This window comes from Protopterus annectens, chromosome 7.part0 (assembly GCF_019279795.1).
Source record: "Protopterus annectens isolate FY-2018-M chromosome 7.part0, PAN1.0, whole genome shotgun sequence".
NCBI lineage: Eukaryota > Metazoa > Chordata > Ceratodontiformes > Protopteridae > Protopterus > Protopterus annectens.
The window spans coordinates 1,999,004,319-1,999,020,465 of record NC_056739.1 but is presented as its reverse complement, the minus strand read 5'-3'; the positions used below and the strand labels follow the sequence as shown (position 1 = coordinate 1,999,020,465).

Here is a 16,147-nt window from a genome sequence, read left to right as displayed (position 1 = left end):
CATAGCGCCTCTGTGCTTAAATCTGAGTACACTATGAGATGATTGGAATTGCATGATGTTACTCCCGGGTGCCTTACACAAGCGTGAATAACTTTACACTCATATTTTAGCTGCACTGTTAAAAAAGAAGTTGAAAAAGTAACTGAACTTTGTCAATTACCTTCTCAACTTCGGTTTCAGAGTTGAGTTAAGTTGAGCTCATATTGGACTTTTTTGAGAAAAATCGTCTTGCCATGTATTCTGCATTTTCCTCTGATCACAGCAAGCCAATTCTGTATGCATTTCATCAAGCAAGTGATTCCAACCAATCGGATTCTTGCAATCCAAGCCACCACTTGCATAACACCTCCACCCCATACCTAATTTTTCTTTGTTCTATCCAAATAAATAGAGGGTCCTGCAGCAGCAATTCCTTTTCTTTTTTTCTGTAATTTGCAGAATTTACCTGGATTGCTTCTGCAGGACCCTCTATTTATTTGGACAGATTCATTTCATGCATCTGGTGTTTAATTATGTGTAGATGTGTTGACCATTTTCATGTTATGCATTTTCATTATGCACTTTGCTAGAATTCCATATAAACATATTCTTGACTACTTATGCAACAGTTTTATATCTAATGCTAAGATACAGTCAGGAGTTATCACTTAACCTAAATGTGACAGATTTGTGATATTTATAAAGTTGTCTATTTCATGCCAATAAGATAATCTACCTGTGATAACCCAACATTTGAGAAAGAAAAACATTCTGTTGCTTACATATTGACTTCATTAATCTTTCATTTTCTATTTTCTGTATTTTTGTCAACATTTAATTATTCCTTTGTCATTTGGCTACTGTTGCATGACATTTAATTTGCAGTTAGCTATTCAGAGTAATATGTACCCTCCTTTTGTTTTGTGTTTTCTTATATTTATAGGGAGAGCCTGGAAAACCTGGAGTTCCTGGAAGAGATGGAGTCTCTGGACCAGCAGGAGAAGCTGGGCTGCCAGGAAAAATGGTATTAACATTCTGAACTGTGTTTTTGTATCATATCTCATGTATACTTGTAGGTTACCTTATGGATTTAAATTACATCTTTTTTATTATCACCAAACTGATATGATTTTTATAACCTTATTTGCAGTTTTGCAGTTATACGTACCTTCACTAATAAAATATCACTCATTTTTTTAATTAAGGTTTTATGTCTTGAACCAAATGGTTGCTCAAGTCAAAATTTAGTCCCACTGTAATCACAAGTAATAATTCCATTGTGGTCCTCTCGGACTCTTTAAACAGTAGAACATTGCTAGAGCAAAGAAAATTTAAAAAATGTATATTATCGTCATAAGAAGTTCAAACACCACAAATTATTCTAGATTATATTTTAGATTTATAATGGATATTTTTGCCTGTGTACACATTTTCTATAGTAAACTATTATGGTGCATATTCTTTTGTGACCTTCATCTGCCTTGTGATAGTGAACTTTTTACAAATTTTAAGGGCATCAGTAAATAAATGTGGTGCAAGCAGTCTTACAAAATTATTTTAAAAAACACAGTTTCAGAAATAGGGACTACAAATTCAAAAGTCAGATGATACCACAACATATGCAACAAACAATATATTCTGTAGTATGAATGCAAACTTCTATTATTAAAATGCAAAGTGTTTTTGTTTTTTATCTTGACTTGTACATCTCATTTTTTACTTGCTCCCCAAGCATGCCTTTCAACTGACCATCTGTTGCTTTCTGCTGTTACTGCTCCTAACTTTAGTGTCCCTAGTACTACCCCTCTGAGGCTAGGACCACCTTGGCCATAGTTGTGTTGGTAAGGGGATGGGGAAACATGGAAGACAGCCTCTAGCAACATCTTTCATGTCTTGTATGCTGGGGATTTTTTTTTTGGATGCTCTAACTGGGCACAACTGCTGATATCCAACAATCTCAGCTACTGACATTTTGCAATATTTCTCTTCTATAAATCTGTTATGAATCTGTTATACCAGTATGAATTTATTTAAGTGATAATCCAAAAGGTCTTAAATTTATTAGTAAGAAGCTTTATTAGAATTTTTTTTCGATTTAAAATTTCTTAGAACATGCAATAGGTTATAGTTATTACTGTCAGCTTTCGTTAGGTGTTGTAATCCAGCTGCATGGAATAACTTACACTTAATACCCGTTGCTTATTTTATTAGCACAATAAGGGAATTTCTGAGTGTTTAAATGCCTAATGTTATGGTTAAAAGATCATTTTAAGTCTAGCAAATATGGTTAACTATTTTCCATATTTTATTTTTCCAAATAGCTACCTATTGTCCGCTTATTTACATTGCTTGTCTTTTATATGTTCGCCTCTTCCCATAATTACATCTAGTTACATCTAGTTTTGTGTTTGATAATATGCATTGATGGCATGATTGTTTTATGTTATATTTTATGCAATATTATATAAACAGAGATTTTGAAAATAAACACTGAATCAGCCGTACTAAAAGTAAGGCGTTCCTCTTTAGATCTCATCTAGAGATACGAGTACTATAGATAAGATATTGACTAGTTTACAGAATGTTATCTTGAGTGGGGAAAAGGTGGGCTTTGGACTGTGAGATTAAATTTAATTTTAAAAAACAGAAAATTGCCATTAGAATCTTTCATGTAGAGGGATCACTGTCTCTTGAGTCCTAAGGATTTTCCATCACATTCTTGAACTTAATTTAACATATTGTCTAAGGAGAAGAATGGCAAAGGTTAAGTTAGGAAGTACAGATAGTACCAGGGAGCAGTAGAGGTTAGAACCTTCTAAGCTTTGTTAATTACCCATATTTTAATAGAATTTTTGGTGTTGTAGCATGGCTGTCTGGTGCATTAAAAGTCCCTGAAGTTAAAATATCTGGAGAGCCCCAAATCACTAGCTGAAAGAGCGCATAGGAACTCTGTTAGTGCCCTAAGAGGATGGCAGAATCATGTAGGAAGGCAGAGCTTCATAACAAGAGAATGATGCATTGGAATTGGGTAGATTAAAATGGAACTAACAAACTTAGACACACATAAGATTTGGCAATGTGAAGTATGTTAATCAGTTCTGCTATTAGAGTTGCAAGTTCTAAGTGACATTGCTTACTGAATAAGGTAGAAAGAATAGGATAAACTGGTCTGGAAAAGGTCAGAGTGAAGTGTAATGCTTCATGAAATTATACACTTAACTAAGTGTCACTGTCAGTTGATGAAAAGGCTAATGAAGACAGCAAAGAAATAAAAATATGAATGAGAGCTGAAATTCGTGAAGATATGTCTGAAAACATTTAAAATAGACAGTAACATGACTGAACTCTGTTTAGGCATGAATTCCCATCTTCAAACATAATTTAACCTATATAGAGAGCATAGAAAATGACATTCTGATAAAAACAACCCACATATTAAAATATATTTAACATTAGATTTTTGATTATACTAATGTTCTACTTTTTTTGTACATTACCATAGCTTAGGACCTCACTCTTTTATCCAGGACTAGCCCCACTCCTCTCACGTATACTATGATTGGCTTTGCTCCGCTTCTCACCCATTTCCATATCATTAAATTTATTGGCCAAAACATACCGCCTTACTCTTCTCCACTCATACCAGCCAATATAGACAGCTAATTAAAACCTAATAAATAACCAATTAATTACAAATCAGAAAACAATAATCTTTTTCCCCATCCTTCTCTTATCAACCCCCTCCCCAAAAGTCTTTTTCCCCTTCCTTCTCATCACCCCCTCTCCCCAATATGTGCAGCCCAATATTTTTTGCAGTTTTCTTCCTCCCATTTCCTCCCTGTACTCTTCTATGCAACTATTTTACACCTCCCAACATGCATATACATCCGCTTATCCTAACCTTTGTCATCCTAAGCCTATTAACTACTTATGATTCATGCTGTACCTACATTCAAACAAAGTCCTCCACAAAAACATACTCACCCCCTGCCCACAGATACAACTCCCTGATCTGGCCATCCCTCTTCAGCACAGAGAAAATCCTATTCAAACAACATATGTTCCTAGCCTACACCAAATACAAAATCATGCATTTCAGTGCAAATAAAAGTACCAAAACTACTTTTCTATAACCTCAAAAACACTCACCCCAATAAACTAACAGTGAAGAAGTACAACCCCAACCCTGGCCCAACACTAGCCTCACCTAAACAAACCCAACACCTAACCCAACCAAACTTCCTGCATAAAATCTTCTTCTAAACACAACAAACTCCAGTTTCTACCTCCAGCCTACAAATATTTAGTCTCAGTGTCTCCAGAATTGGCAATAAGATATCTGACCTTCATGCATGGATTGAATTCCATCTACCCAACATCCTAGTTATCACTGAAACCTGGTTAAGACTTAAAATTAAAGATGAAAAAGTCATTCCTCCCAGTTACACCATCATTAGGAAAGATCACATAGGTGAAAGGGCTAGGGATGTAGCCTTAATCTTTCAAGGCACCTTACAAATCCATACCCACCCCAACTATTCCACAAACAGCAGTGAAGAAATACTAATCACCCAGCTCCACCTAAGCAATCAGAAATCCACAATCCTTGTAGCTGCCTACATTCCCCTTCCCCAAAAAATGCCAGTACTACCTAAAACATACTTAGCGATTTATCATTTATTTTCAACCAAGAAACCATCATGCTCTGTGACCTTAACATAGATTGGACCTCTAACAAACCTAAGTATACTCCCCACAATAATAACCTCTATCATTTCACTCCTCTGATTCGAGAACCAAGCCAATTTGACAAAGCATCTAAAAAAATCCATATTAGACTGCATACTCTCAACCAATCCTGAAAAAAATAAAGTAGCCAGCACCCTCCTAGACTGTTTCAGTGATAATCTCTCCACCTACATCAACAGAAAATACTACAACCCCCCCCAACCTCCTCTGTGAGAAACCTAACTAATTTTGATAAAACTATATTTAATCACATACTTAAACAATGTGACTAAGAACCCCTCATATATCCCATAAAGTACACCCAGAATGAGTTCCAAAGGCTAAAACTACTGAGCTAATAAAATAAAAAGTAATTGCTGATTTTCAAAAGATTAAAACCAGGTTTATTCACGACAAAGTTGAGAGCTTTCTTCATGATAAACTTAGAGACTTCTTCAGAACTAGCAACACTTACAAAACAATCAATTAAATAGTATTGCTAATTAATTACTTAATAGGTCACATGATAAATTGTTCTCATATCAGCAGGTAGTTTATAAATTGCATAACCAGTGATTATTCACAAATTTAAAAGTTTAGAAAATATAAAATAACTACCTAAATACAAATATAGATATGTACATATGAAATATAACCATAAAATGAAATAAATATGCAAATTTCTAAAAACCCTTTTATAAGGATCTCCTTAAAACCACTTTAAATATGGAATACCTGGGTTCTTAAAATCAACAATATTCATAGCTTAGCTGCTCTTAATCTAAGTACACTATTCAGTGAAAACATGTCATTTAATCCAAGTACTAATTATAGAATAAAAAAACAAAATCTCTTATTACCAATACATAAAGTGCATTATTTTCATTGCTATGCTCCAGGTCATAAATATGTTCATAAATTTGCTTTTTAGAGCGCAGTCAGTCTGTCCTATGTAAAATGAGTGACAATAATCACAAAAGGCAATGTAAACAACTCATTTTGTATTACAACTACATGTACAATGTAATTTCATTTCATAAGGGATGGTATCTAGTTTCAAAGAATGTCCTTGGTAGATAAATTTACATTGTGCACAAGACCCACACTTAACTATACCTTTACACTCTCTATGTGGTTCTGTAATTGTATTTATTATATTATTTCTATCTAGTCTAGTTTTTCTTTAAAGGAAAACTCCATCCTAGAACTAAAACAATCATAGGTTTATAGATTAGTACTAGGCTAACTGCCCTTGCAAGCCATTTTAAGCTTAGCCAATTATCCCTTGTGAGACTTGAACCCTGCACCTTATGTTTGTAAGACAAACACCTTAACCATTAGGCCACCCTCCCAACTTGCTAATCAGATGTTCTGTAGTCCTATCTCACCTTTATTCTTACATATGGGTTCGGAGCCGATCCTCGGCTCTGTCTCGGCCGATTACAAAGCTCAAAGTCTCTTAGTTGGCTCGTGGCAAGGAAGGTATCCCATAGTGCACTAGTAATAATCCCCAGATCTCGTTTGCCGCGTCTACAAGTTCAGAAGTGCTTCTTGCTTGGCCGTGGCTAAGTTGCATATTTTTTCATTATTATTATAGTCTTACAGATATTTCTGCTTATAGGATAGCTTAGTTTCCATAGTGTTAGTAACAGTTTTTCATAGGTAGCAAATAGTAGTGTGTTTTGCTAAATTTCCGTAGTTATTGCTGAGAACTTGGCCATTCTAGGCCTGTTGTTCGTTCTCCGAGTGGTATCCTTTCTGTGTGCTAGTTTTTGACATAGTTTCCTATTAGCATAGGTCCAGTTTGTGTTAGGACCTTGTTTTTCTAGTTTTCAATAGAATAGTATATTGTGTGCAGTGTCGTTTACTATTATTGGCTAGTTTTTGTCTGCTGTTTAAAATTTACAATTTGTAGTATTTTCTGATTTAGCTTCTTTTCTCTTTCCCGCAGCTAGGTCCGTTTAAGTCAGAGGACCTAGTCCTCTATTTAACTTCCTGGGTTTTTTTCCTCAACAGGGCTTGGCCCGTTTAAGTTAGAGGACCTAGCCCTCTATTGTTTGCTCGTCTGTATGTGAGTTATCTTAGCGGGGCTAGGCCCGTTTAAGTTAGAGGACCTAGTCCTCGGTTGTGTCTTTGTGGTAGTTTTTCTTAAGGGCAAGGTCCGTTTAAGTTAGAGGACCTTGTCCTCTCTTCTATCTTTATAGAACTTCTATTTGTACTAAGACATTTTGAAGGAGTCCAAAGATCATAAACTTTCGGGTTTTAAAAAGTGCCTTAAGTGCTCCCAAAAAATGTCAATTATTGATGGGTATAGTAATTGCGTTTTTCTGCCTCTGAGCCATTCACCTACAGGAAACTTGTTCTTTCTGTCACTCCTTCAGCTCCAGAGTTCTCCAAGAAAGGAAGAACAGATTAATACTGAAAGGTCTCCTTTAGCCTTCCTTTGAGGAGGATTTAGCCAGCTCTTCATCATCCTCCAAGTCTCACTCTTCAAAGAAAGAGAAGGTCAAGTCAGCAACAAGACATTCTTCTGCACCAACTATTTTGTCTGGACCTCCTCAGAAAACTTTAAAATTGGATAAGCCTTCTAACTCTTCAGTTGCACTGTCTTTGGAGCCAGTCAAGGTTATCGATGTTGACACTGCTGTGTTGGCCCCAACTCTTTCGGAGCCGACTACTGAGAAATTGTATTGGAGCTGGTCCAGAGAGCTATTGCCGGTCTCCCCAACTTTACAATCTCCCATTTTACAGAGATCTAGGTTGCCTACCCTGTCATCCAGATCCTCCAAGATTATTTCAGAAGAGGATGTAGAGAGAGGAGTGCTTAGACATTTGAAGTTGTCTGCGTTTCCAAAATTGTTGCTGGCTCTGACCCAGTTGGCTCTGGAGCCATCTAAGGCCATTCTCCCTGCTGCTGTTTCTCCTCCGAGACATATAGGTCCTTCGGAGCCAGAGATTTCATTGCCACTTGTTGTGGAACACTGGGTTCCAGCACCACTTGTGTCTGTCTCGGAGGTGAGTTCTGGTCCGACATCTTTGGAGCTGTCCTTGGTGTCTATGAGCCGAAGCTCACCAGTCGGCCTTGACAGGGATGCTTGGACCTGAACCTCTTCGGTGCCAAGCCTACCTCTTGGTGCGTCAGCTAGGTTGAGCTTGGACCCTACATCCATCTCAGAGCCGATCGGTTTGGAGCCGAGGAGTACCTCCGTTTCCTCGTAACTGGGGCTGTCATCGGAGCATGAGAGATCTGCATTCGAGATGATGAGAAGTGTGCTGTCTCGGTCGTCAGCTCCGCACAAGGGTACCACTACTCCTCCCCCTCAAGCACAGACCTCTGTCTCAGCACCATCTCTCTCTCTCGACAGCAGAGATCCACAGCAACAGGAGCCCCCATTGGGTGGTCCCCAGTCTTCTGAGACCTCCCCAGAGTACCCTTCTGAGGAGCCCCCTCGGAAGAAGACATACAAGAGGAAGCATGTAGACTCCCCGGATGAGTCCATCACCTCGGACACTGGCCTCAAGGAGTCAGAAGTGTCCCCTAGGTCAACCTCTGATGATATCTCCTTTGTAGATATCTTAGAGATCCTAAAGCAGAGAGGCGGCTGGCCCACTGTCACCCCTTCTGATGAGGAGTCAGTGTACCTGAAGGCTTTAGGGTCTCAACCTTCAGCCTCTTGGGTGTCTCCACCTTTTGATGAGCTCCTGGACCTAGTTAGTCGAAAGGTGTGGGAAACTCCTGATGCCGTGGAACCAGTCCCCAGAAGACCCATCAAATTTCTCTCAGCCCCCAAAGAGAAAGAGTTCTTGACCAGATGTGTGCCTGTAGATGCCATGGTGGTGGCGGCAGCCACAAAGAAGGAACTAGTGGAGACTTATACATGTGTCCATCCACCGAACAAGGAGTCTCGAACGATGGATAGATATGGGAAGTGTATCTTCTCTTCAGCGGCTTTTACTCTCAGATCGCTGAATTACCTCACATATTTTACCAGGCTTCAAAGAAATCTCCTAAAGGAGCTAGGAGATACTCTCTAAGGTACACCAACTGAAGGAGTCCCTGAGAAAGTTACTGCTCAGTTGTCCACCTTAAACTCCATTGTTAACTCCTCCATGAGGCTGCTCTCCTATGCAGCAGATGTAGCAAGTAGGGCAGTGGGTTCAGGGGGTTCCCTTAGGAGACACTCCTGGATGTGCTTATGTAATTTTTCGGAGCCCTTCAAATCTACTTTTACCAATGCCCCCTTCGACAGTTCCTCTTTGTTTGGACCAAAGGTAAAAGGTACCCTCACCAGGTGCGAACAGAAAGGAAAACTCTCTCTAATGTGGGAGTACATTTTACCATCCCTTCTAGATCATACCCCAAGGGTCAGAGAGGCAGTAAAATGTGGTTCAAGAAATCCCAGAGATTTTTTCCGGATGCGCAGTGATTCCTTTTTCAGAGGCAGGGGAGGAGGAGCTAATAGTAGACATCACCCTAGAGGCGGGGAGGGGTCTGCAAAACCAGGGTGGCCACGATTATTTTCGTGGCCGTCCCTATCAGCGCTCCTGATGTGGGGCCTGGCTGCACTTCTCTGGAGCCAGTCGGGGGTCGCTTATCTTTGTATCCAGAAGCCTGGCTCAACATCACCCAAGACAAGTGGGTACAAAGAATAATTACCAGAGGATACTCCATAACCTTCTTTCTTCCACCCCACACCCCCAAGAAGATCCCAGATGTTCCACCCAATCACAGGGATCAAGCAACCATAGAAGTTCAAAAGTTGCTTTCAAAGAGAGTCATCCAAACCATCCCCGCAGACCAGATAGGATTCGGAACTTACTCCAGATTCTTTTTAATGCCAAAATGAACAGGGAACTGGAGGCCCATTTTGGACCTCAGCAAACTAAACAAATCAGTAAAGAAGTCCAAGTTCCGAATGGTAACCCTGCAGGCTATACTCCCTCTATTAGGGAAGGACAGTTGGATGTGCTCCATAGACCTCCAAGATGTGTACTACCACATCAAAATGGACAGAGCATCGAGGAGTCATCTACACTTCTGGCTGAGAGCCAGTCATTACCAATTTCTTGCTCTGCCCTTTTTATCTCACCACAGCCCCCAGGGTGTTCACCAAATGCATGGCGGTAGTGACAGCTTACTTGAGACGTTGTGGATTCCAAGTGTTTCTGTACCTGGATGACTGGCTCCTTACCGCCACCACCAGGCACCTACTCCTACAAGCCAGGGATTCAACCATCCAGCTCTGTACCCAGCTAGGAATTACGATAAATTGGGAAAAGTCTGCCTTATCACCCTCTCAATTTTTGACTTTTATAGGTGCAGAAATAGACACAGTTGCAATGATGGCTCGTCTTCCTGCAGGCAGAATTCAAAATCTCAGGCAACAGATATACAGCTTACTTCCTCAACAAAACATCAAGGCTAAGACAGTGCTGAAACTTTTAGGGACCATAGCTTCTACCATAAATCTAGTCCCGCTAGCCAGATTGCATATGCGGATTCTTCAATGGCTACTTTTTTCCCAGTGGTCTCAACAACTACCTCTGTCTCATCTTATTCTCATAATGGAATCCTGCAAAGAGGACCTTCATTGGTGGATCCAGCCCAATCAACTGATGACAGGAACACCCTTTCTTCCTCACCAACCCGTTGCTACCGTGACCATAGATGCCTCCCAGATAGGGTGGGGGGGCATTATCTAGGCAGGACTGTCCAAGGCACATGGTAAGATCACGAGGCTCACTTGCATGTCAGAGTCCAAGAGATGAGAGTAGTGCTTCTAGCATTTCAAGCACTTCACCATTTTCTTCCTCTAGGGATGATAGCAATCCAGTTGGACAACATGTCAGTGGTATGGTATCTAAACAAGCAAGGAGGAACCAGATCTTACCCCCTTTGTCAAGCAGCTCTTTATGCTTGGCAGGCGGTGATATCTTCCCAGCGCTTTCTAGTAGCAATGCATATCTCGGGGACAACCAGTGTGATAGCCAACAAGCTCAACAGGGCAATCTTGATGCCGTACATGTGGTCTCTGAATCAGAAAGTAACAGAACAGATTTTCTGCAAATGGGGACAGCCTTGCTGCGATCTTTTTGCCAGTCCAATCAACACCAAATGCAGCGGCTACTTTTCCCTTATCCCCCCCTCTGGAGTCAGCAAGAGGCGCACTTGTTCACAATTGGCCTTCGGGACTTCTTTATGCATTTCCCACATTTCCATTCATATCGAAAGTGATCCATAAAGCAAAGCCCTTGGGAAGCAAAATGATTCTGATCACTCCTTACTGGCCTCGTCAGATTTGTTTCCCCTTTCTCGGGCCTCATCTCCTAGATGATCCATGGACTCTGGACCCATTTCCAGACCTCTTGACACACATGTCAGGCTCCCTTCACCCCTGCCTCCACACCCTCAACTTGACAGCGTGGCTGCTCCACTTCCATCCCTAGTCAGGCTTCATGATTTTTCATTTGCAGTGACCCATATCCTTACGTCTTCCCATAAACCTTCCACATGGAAGTTATACGCTAGCAAATGGAGAAGATTTTCTGTCTGGCAAAAGAGGAAAATGTAGATCCTTACACAGCATCCATCCCCTTGGTGTTAGAATTCCTAACTGAACTTTTCCATCAGGTATCAGCTGCTCCTACAATTAAAGTTCAACTGGCAGCGATATCAAATTTTCATTTGGGACAACATGAGCCTAATCTTATGGCTCACAGATTATGTAAAACCTTCCTTAAAGGCACTACCTTGCTGAGACCTCCTTTTCAGGAACCTGTATCTCCTTGAGATCTAAATTTCATTCTGTCCAAACTTACTTCCCCACCTTTTGAACCCACACATTCGTGTGAACTGAAGTTTCTTTCTTGGAAGACCATTTTTCTAGTAGCTATTAAATCCGCTGGAAGGGTGTCAGAGTTGCAAGCACTGTCAGTCAAAAATCCTTACTTGATTTTTCATAAAAACAGAGTTTCCCTTCGTACAAACCCATCCTTCATCCCTAAAGTTTACTCTCAGGCTAATTTGAACCAAACTATCGAACTGTCTGTATTTTTTTCCTAATCATTCAGATAGTGCAGAATATAAATTTCATCAACTTAATGTTGACAGACAGTTACGATTTTACCTACATAGAACTAAGGAACTTAGAAAATCAGACCAATTGTTCGTATTCTTTTCTGAAACTAGGATAGGTCTGCCAGTCTCTAAAGTAACTTCATCTAATTGGATTTCCAACTGTATCTCTTTCATCTACTCTTACAATGGAAAGAACCTTCTGTTTAAAATTAAGGCTCATTCCACAAAATCCCTATCCACATCTGCTGCCTTTCAAGCCAGAGTTCCAATTGACAGTATTTGTGCAGCAGCAACTTGGGCTACCCCTCATACCTTTATTACTCATTACAAATTGGGCTTGACCTCAAGGGGTAAAGTCTCCTTTGGTTTCACGGTTCTTAGGCGTATATTCTTGTGAGCCACCTGAGAAAAAAGGTGCTAGGGACGCTGTCCCATATGTAAGAATGAATGTGAGATAGGACTACAGAACATTAAGATATCATGTACTCACCATAATGTTCCATGTTTGTAGACTGTCTCGCCCTTCATTCTTATGAACCCACCCACCTACCCCCATCCTTGGAGGATCTAGAGACAGGATAGTATTGTTTTTGTTAGGGTCGAGACCTTTCATCGTTGTTGTTCCTTGTGGATAACCCTTTCTATCACTCTTATAGTCAGCAGCAAACAAGATCTGGGGATTCTTACTAGTGAACTATGGGATACCTTCCTTGCCATGAGCCAACTAAGAGACTTTGAGCTTTGTAATCGGCTGAGTCAAAGCCGAGGATCGGCTCCAAACCCATATGTAAGAACGAAGGGCGAGATGGACTACAAACATGGAGCGTTATGGTGAGTACATAACTTCTTTTCTTTTCACTCTATCTTTATTTCCTGACCTATTTTAACACATCAAAATCACTCTGAGTGCTTTATTTGTAATTTTAGCCTGTTTTCCATAGCATGGCTAACAATGGAGCTTGATATATCAATGTGATTTTGTTCTCCCTCAACCCTTTTTCTTTCCCATAATGCTTTGTATGACTCATACCAGACATAAGGAAGTAAATGTGAATTCCCATGCCGATGACATATAATGGAATTTGTCTGGGTCATTGTTATTTTCTTTAACTTCTGTAATAGAACTGCTTTTTTTCTATCTCTAATCAACCTCATTTATGTTTGGCTCAGAGCTTGTTTTACACTATACTTAGAAGTTATCCATCTACAGCCAGAAAAGTAGCTAAATTGCAGGCCTTTGGTCATGGTTTTCTTTTGCAGTCCAAGAGGAAGTGGCAGTCTCCTCCCCCCATTCTACTGCAGACGTGTTAAAACTGTCACTGCACTGAGAGACCCTTGCAGAATCAATTCCTCTTGGACTACAAAAGAAAACTCTCAACAAAGGCCTGCAATTTAGCTACTTTTCTGGCTGTAGCTGACTATGATTAGAGAGAGAGACAAGAAGCAGTCCTTTTACAGAAGTTAAAGAAAATAACAGTGACCCACACAAATCCCATTATATGTCAGTGGAATAGGAATTCACAGTTACTTCCTTATGTCTGTCATGAGTCGTACAAAGCATTATGAGAAAGAGAAAGGGTTGAGGGAGAACAAAATCTTGTTGCTACATCAAGACTCATTGGTAGCCATGTTGTGGAAAACAGGCTAAAATTACAAATAAAGCACTTAGAGTGATTTTGACGTGCTAAAATATGTCAGGAAACAAAGACAGAATGAAAAAAACAGATTTTTTTTTAGTTCTAAGATAGAGTTTTCCTTTAAGTTATCTAAGTCTAAAGATTTTGAACACACTATGTGTATTAAATACTGCCCAGGTTATTATTATGTTAAACCGATATTAATTAATAACTGGAGACTCATTGAACGTGATGAGGAGATAAAAATATTCTTAGGATGGGTTGGCAATTTACAAGCAAAGGGGATATGAACATCAGTGGTAGCTGGTGACTTCAAATCAAAGGAGGGCTGCAGGAGACAGCTGAATGGGTGGGGTCAATGAGAAGGGTGTGGCCAACAAGAAATGGGCGGAGCTATGCTCAAAACCACAAAAACTGGGACTTTAATTAAATACACTGCCGTGGGTGCCAAACCATCATTATGAGAGTCCAATTAAGACAAAATGAAGTGGAGAAGAAAAAAATATTTCAATGCATTAGCTACATGACAGCTTACTTAATATCTAGATGGTACAAAAAGGTTGTGAGGCATGAAACAATTAATTATTTTTTAAATGCATTACTTGAATGCCAGTCAAAATCAAGTATACAAAAACAAGCAGCACTCAACTCAAACCACTTCTACTTGCACTGCAGTTCTAATTATAATTTATATTCAGCTTTATAAAAGTACCACGTAACATGCTGGAAGTAGCAATCTTTGTGATACCGATTACCTCCACTTGCAAAAATGTTTCTTATCCAAAAAAGACCTGCTGCCTGACAACAACTATCTACTTTTTTCAATGGGGAAAATAATCAAAGTAAAAAATGAAGAGCAAACAACAAACAAGCTCAAGATAAATTGCTTAAAGGATTACTGCACAGGTTATGGACCATATATTATAGATTGGCATTCTGTTTAGTTTATGGGTAAAGCCTGCAAAGATGACTGCAAGTTTCCAACAAATGTAATGAGCTTCTGAAAATATTGTAATCCTGTCCTTTATTACAAATACTGTCATATGCATTCCAATACCTAAGGCTTATACATTGTCTAGTTATGTAAATATTCTCTGCATGGCAACAACAAAAAGTTCTAGGGTGGAGTTTTTCCTTTAATGTTCATCAGTGGCGGCTCGAGCTATTGGACTGCAGGACTACAGCTGCCCCAGCTGTAAAATGAAGATAGCTGTGAGTCCTGGAACTGGGCATGCATGGTCGGGGAGTTCCTATCCGGACTGCTGTTTAACCAGTCCAGATCGCAACTGCACATCAGTGCTCATCCGGACTGTGGTTTAGCCAGTACGGATTACAAGGAGAAGGCGTCTGTATACACTGATGCCCAGAAGTCTATGCGGTTTGTAACTGCATAGACTGGAAGGAGATCAGACTGCAATGTCTGCAGTCACGTATTGGAAAGGAGATTGGCTGATTGGCTCCCGGACAGGAAGGGGATTTGTATTTGGTGCTCTCCATTCAGAAGCAGATGCTACAAAGGTATATACTCTAAGGGATGGATGCTGCAAGGGAATATAAACAGTATAGGTACTGTTGTGTGTGTGTGTGTGTGTGTGTGTGTGTGTGTGTGTGTGTGTGTGTGTGTGTGTGTGTGTGTGTGTGTGTATGTGTGTATGTGTGTGTGTGTGTGTGTGTGTGTGTGTGTGTGTGTGTGTGTGTGTATGCGGTTTTTTTACTCTATCTTTGTTTCCTTACCTATTTTAGCACCTCAAAATCACTCTAAGTGCTTTATTTGTTATTTTAGCCTGTTTTCCACAACATGGCTACCACTAGGGCTTGATGTATCAACATGATTTTGTTCCCCTGAAACCTTTCTCTTTCCAATAATGCTTTGTATGACTCATGAGAGACATAAGAAAGTAACTGTGAATTCCTATCCCATTGATATTATGGGATTTGTGTGAGTCACTGTTATTTTCTTTACCTTCTGTAAAAGGACTGCTTCTTTTCTGTCTCTAATCACCCTCATTTATGTTTGGCCCAGTGCTTGTTTTACACTGTACTTAGAAGTTATCCATCTATAACCAGAAAAGTAGCTAAATCGTAGGCCTTTTGTTCAGGGTTTTCTTTTGTAGTCCAAGAGGAATTGATTCTGCAAGGGTCTCTCAGTACAGTGACACTTAACACCTCTGCAGTAGTGTGAGGGGGAGGGGACTGTCACTTCCTCTTGAACTGCAATAGAAAACCCTAAACAAAAGCCTGTGATTTAGCTACTTTTCTGTGTGTAGCTGGATAACTTCCAAGTATAGTGTAAAACAAGCTCTGAGCAAACGTAAATGAGGGTGATTATAGGTCAGGAAACAAAGATAGAGTGAAAAAAACAGATTTTTTTAGTTCTATTTTTTTATTTTATTATTTAACATTTGTTAACCGGGCTAGTCCAGCTGGATATATTTCCATTTTCAGCAGAGGCCCGAGAAGAAAAGCTCCAATTGTAAAACATACCACCACCACACCAAAAGGTTTAAAATAGACAAAAAGGAATTGGCTATTCTAGGGTGGAGTTTTCCTTTAAGTTTTCCATTTCAGTTTCTTTACTGATAATAGGATAGAATATCATTTCTCTTTTTGCAATCACTTCCTCTTTGACTTCATTTAACGAGGAAGATGGATAGCCTCTATAAATAATCATATCAATAATATTGTTAATTTCCATAAGAAATTATTCATTATTGGAAACTATTTG

The 16,147-nt window shown here is 39.7% G+C and overlaps 1 protein-coding gene across 3 annotated transcripts in view; it reads left to right on the top strand.

Moving 5' to 3' along the window:
• Nucleotides 1-16,147, top strand: part of LOC122807296 (collagen alpha-1(VII) chain-like) — a gene marked incomplete at its 5' end in the record, with an annotated part of 1,562,855 nt that overhangs the window by 976,299 nt on the left and 570,409 nt on the right. For all 3 annotated transcript variants that reach the window (XM_044078425.1, XM_044078422.1, XM_044078423.1), the window contains 1 exon segment: nucleotides 923-1,003. In XM_044078425.1, the coding sequence (XP_043934360.1) occupies nucleotides 923-1,003 (81 nt within the window).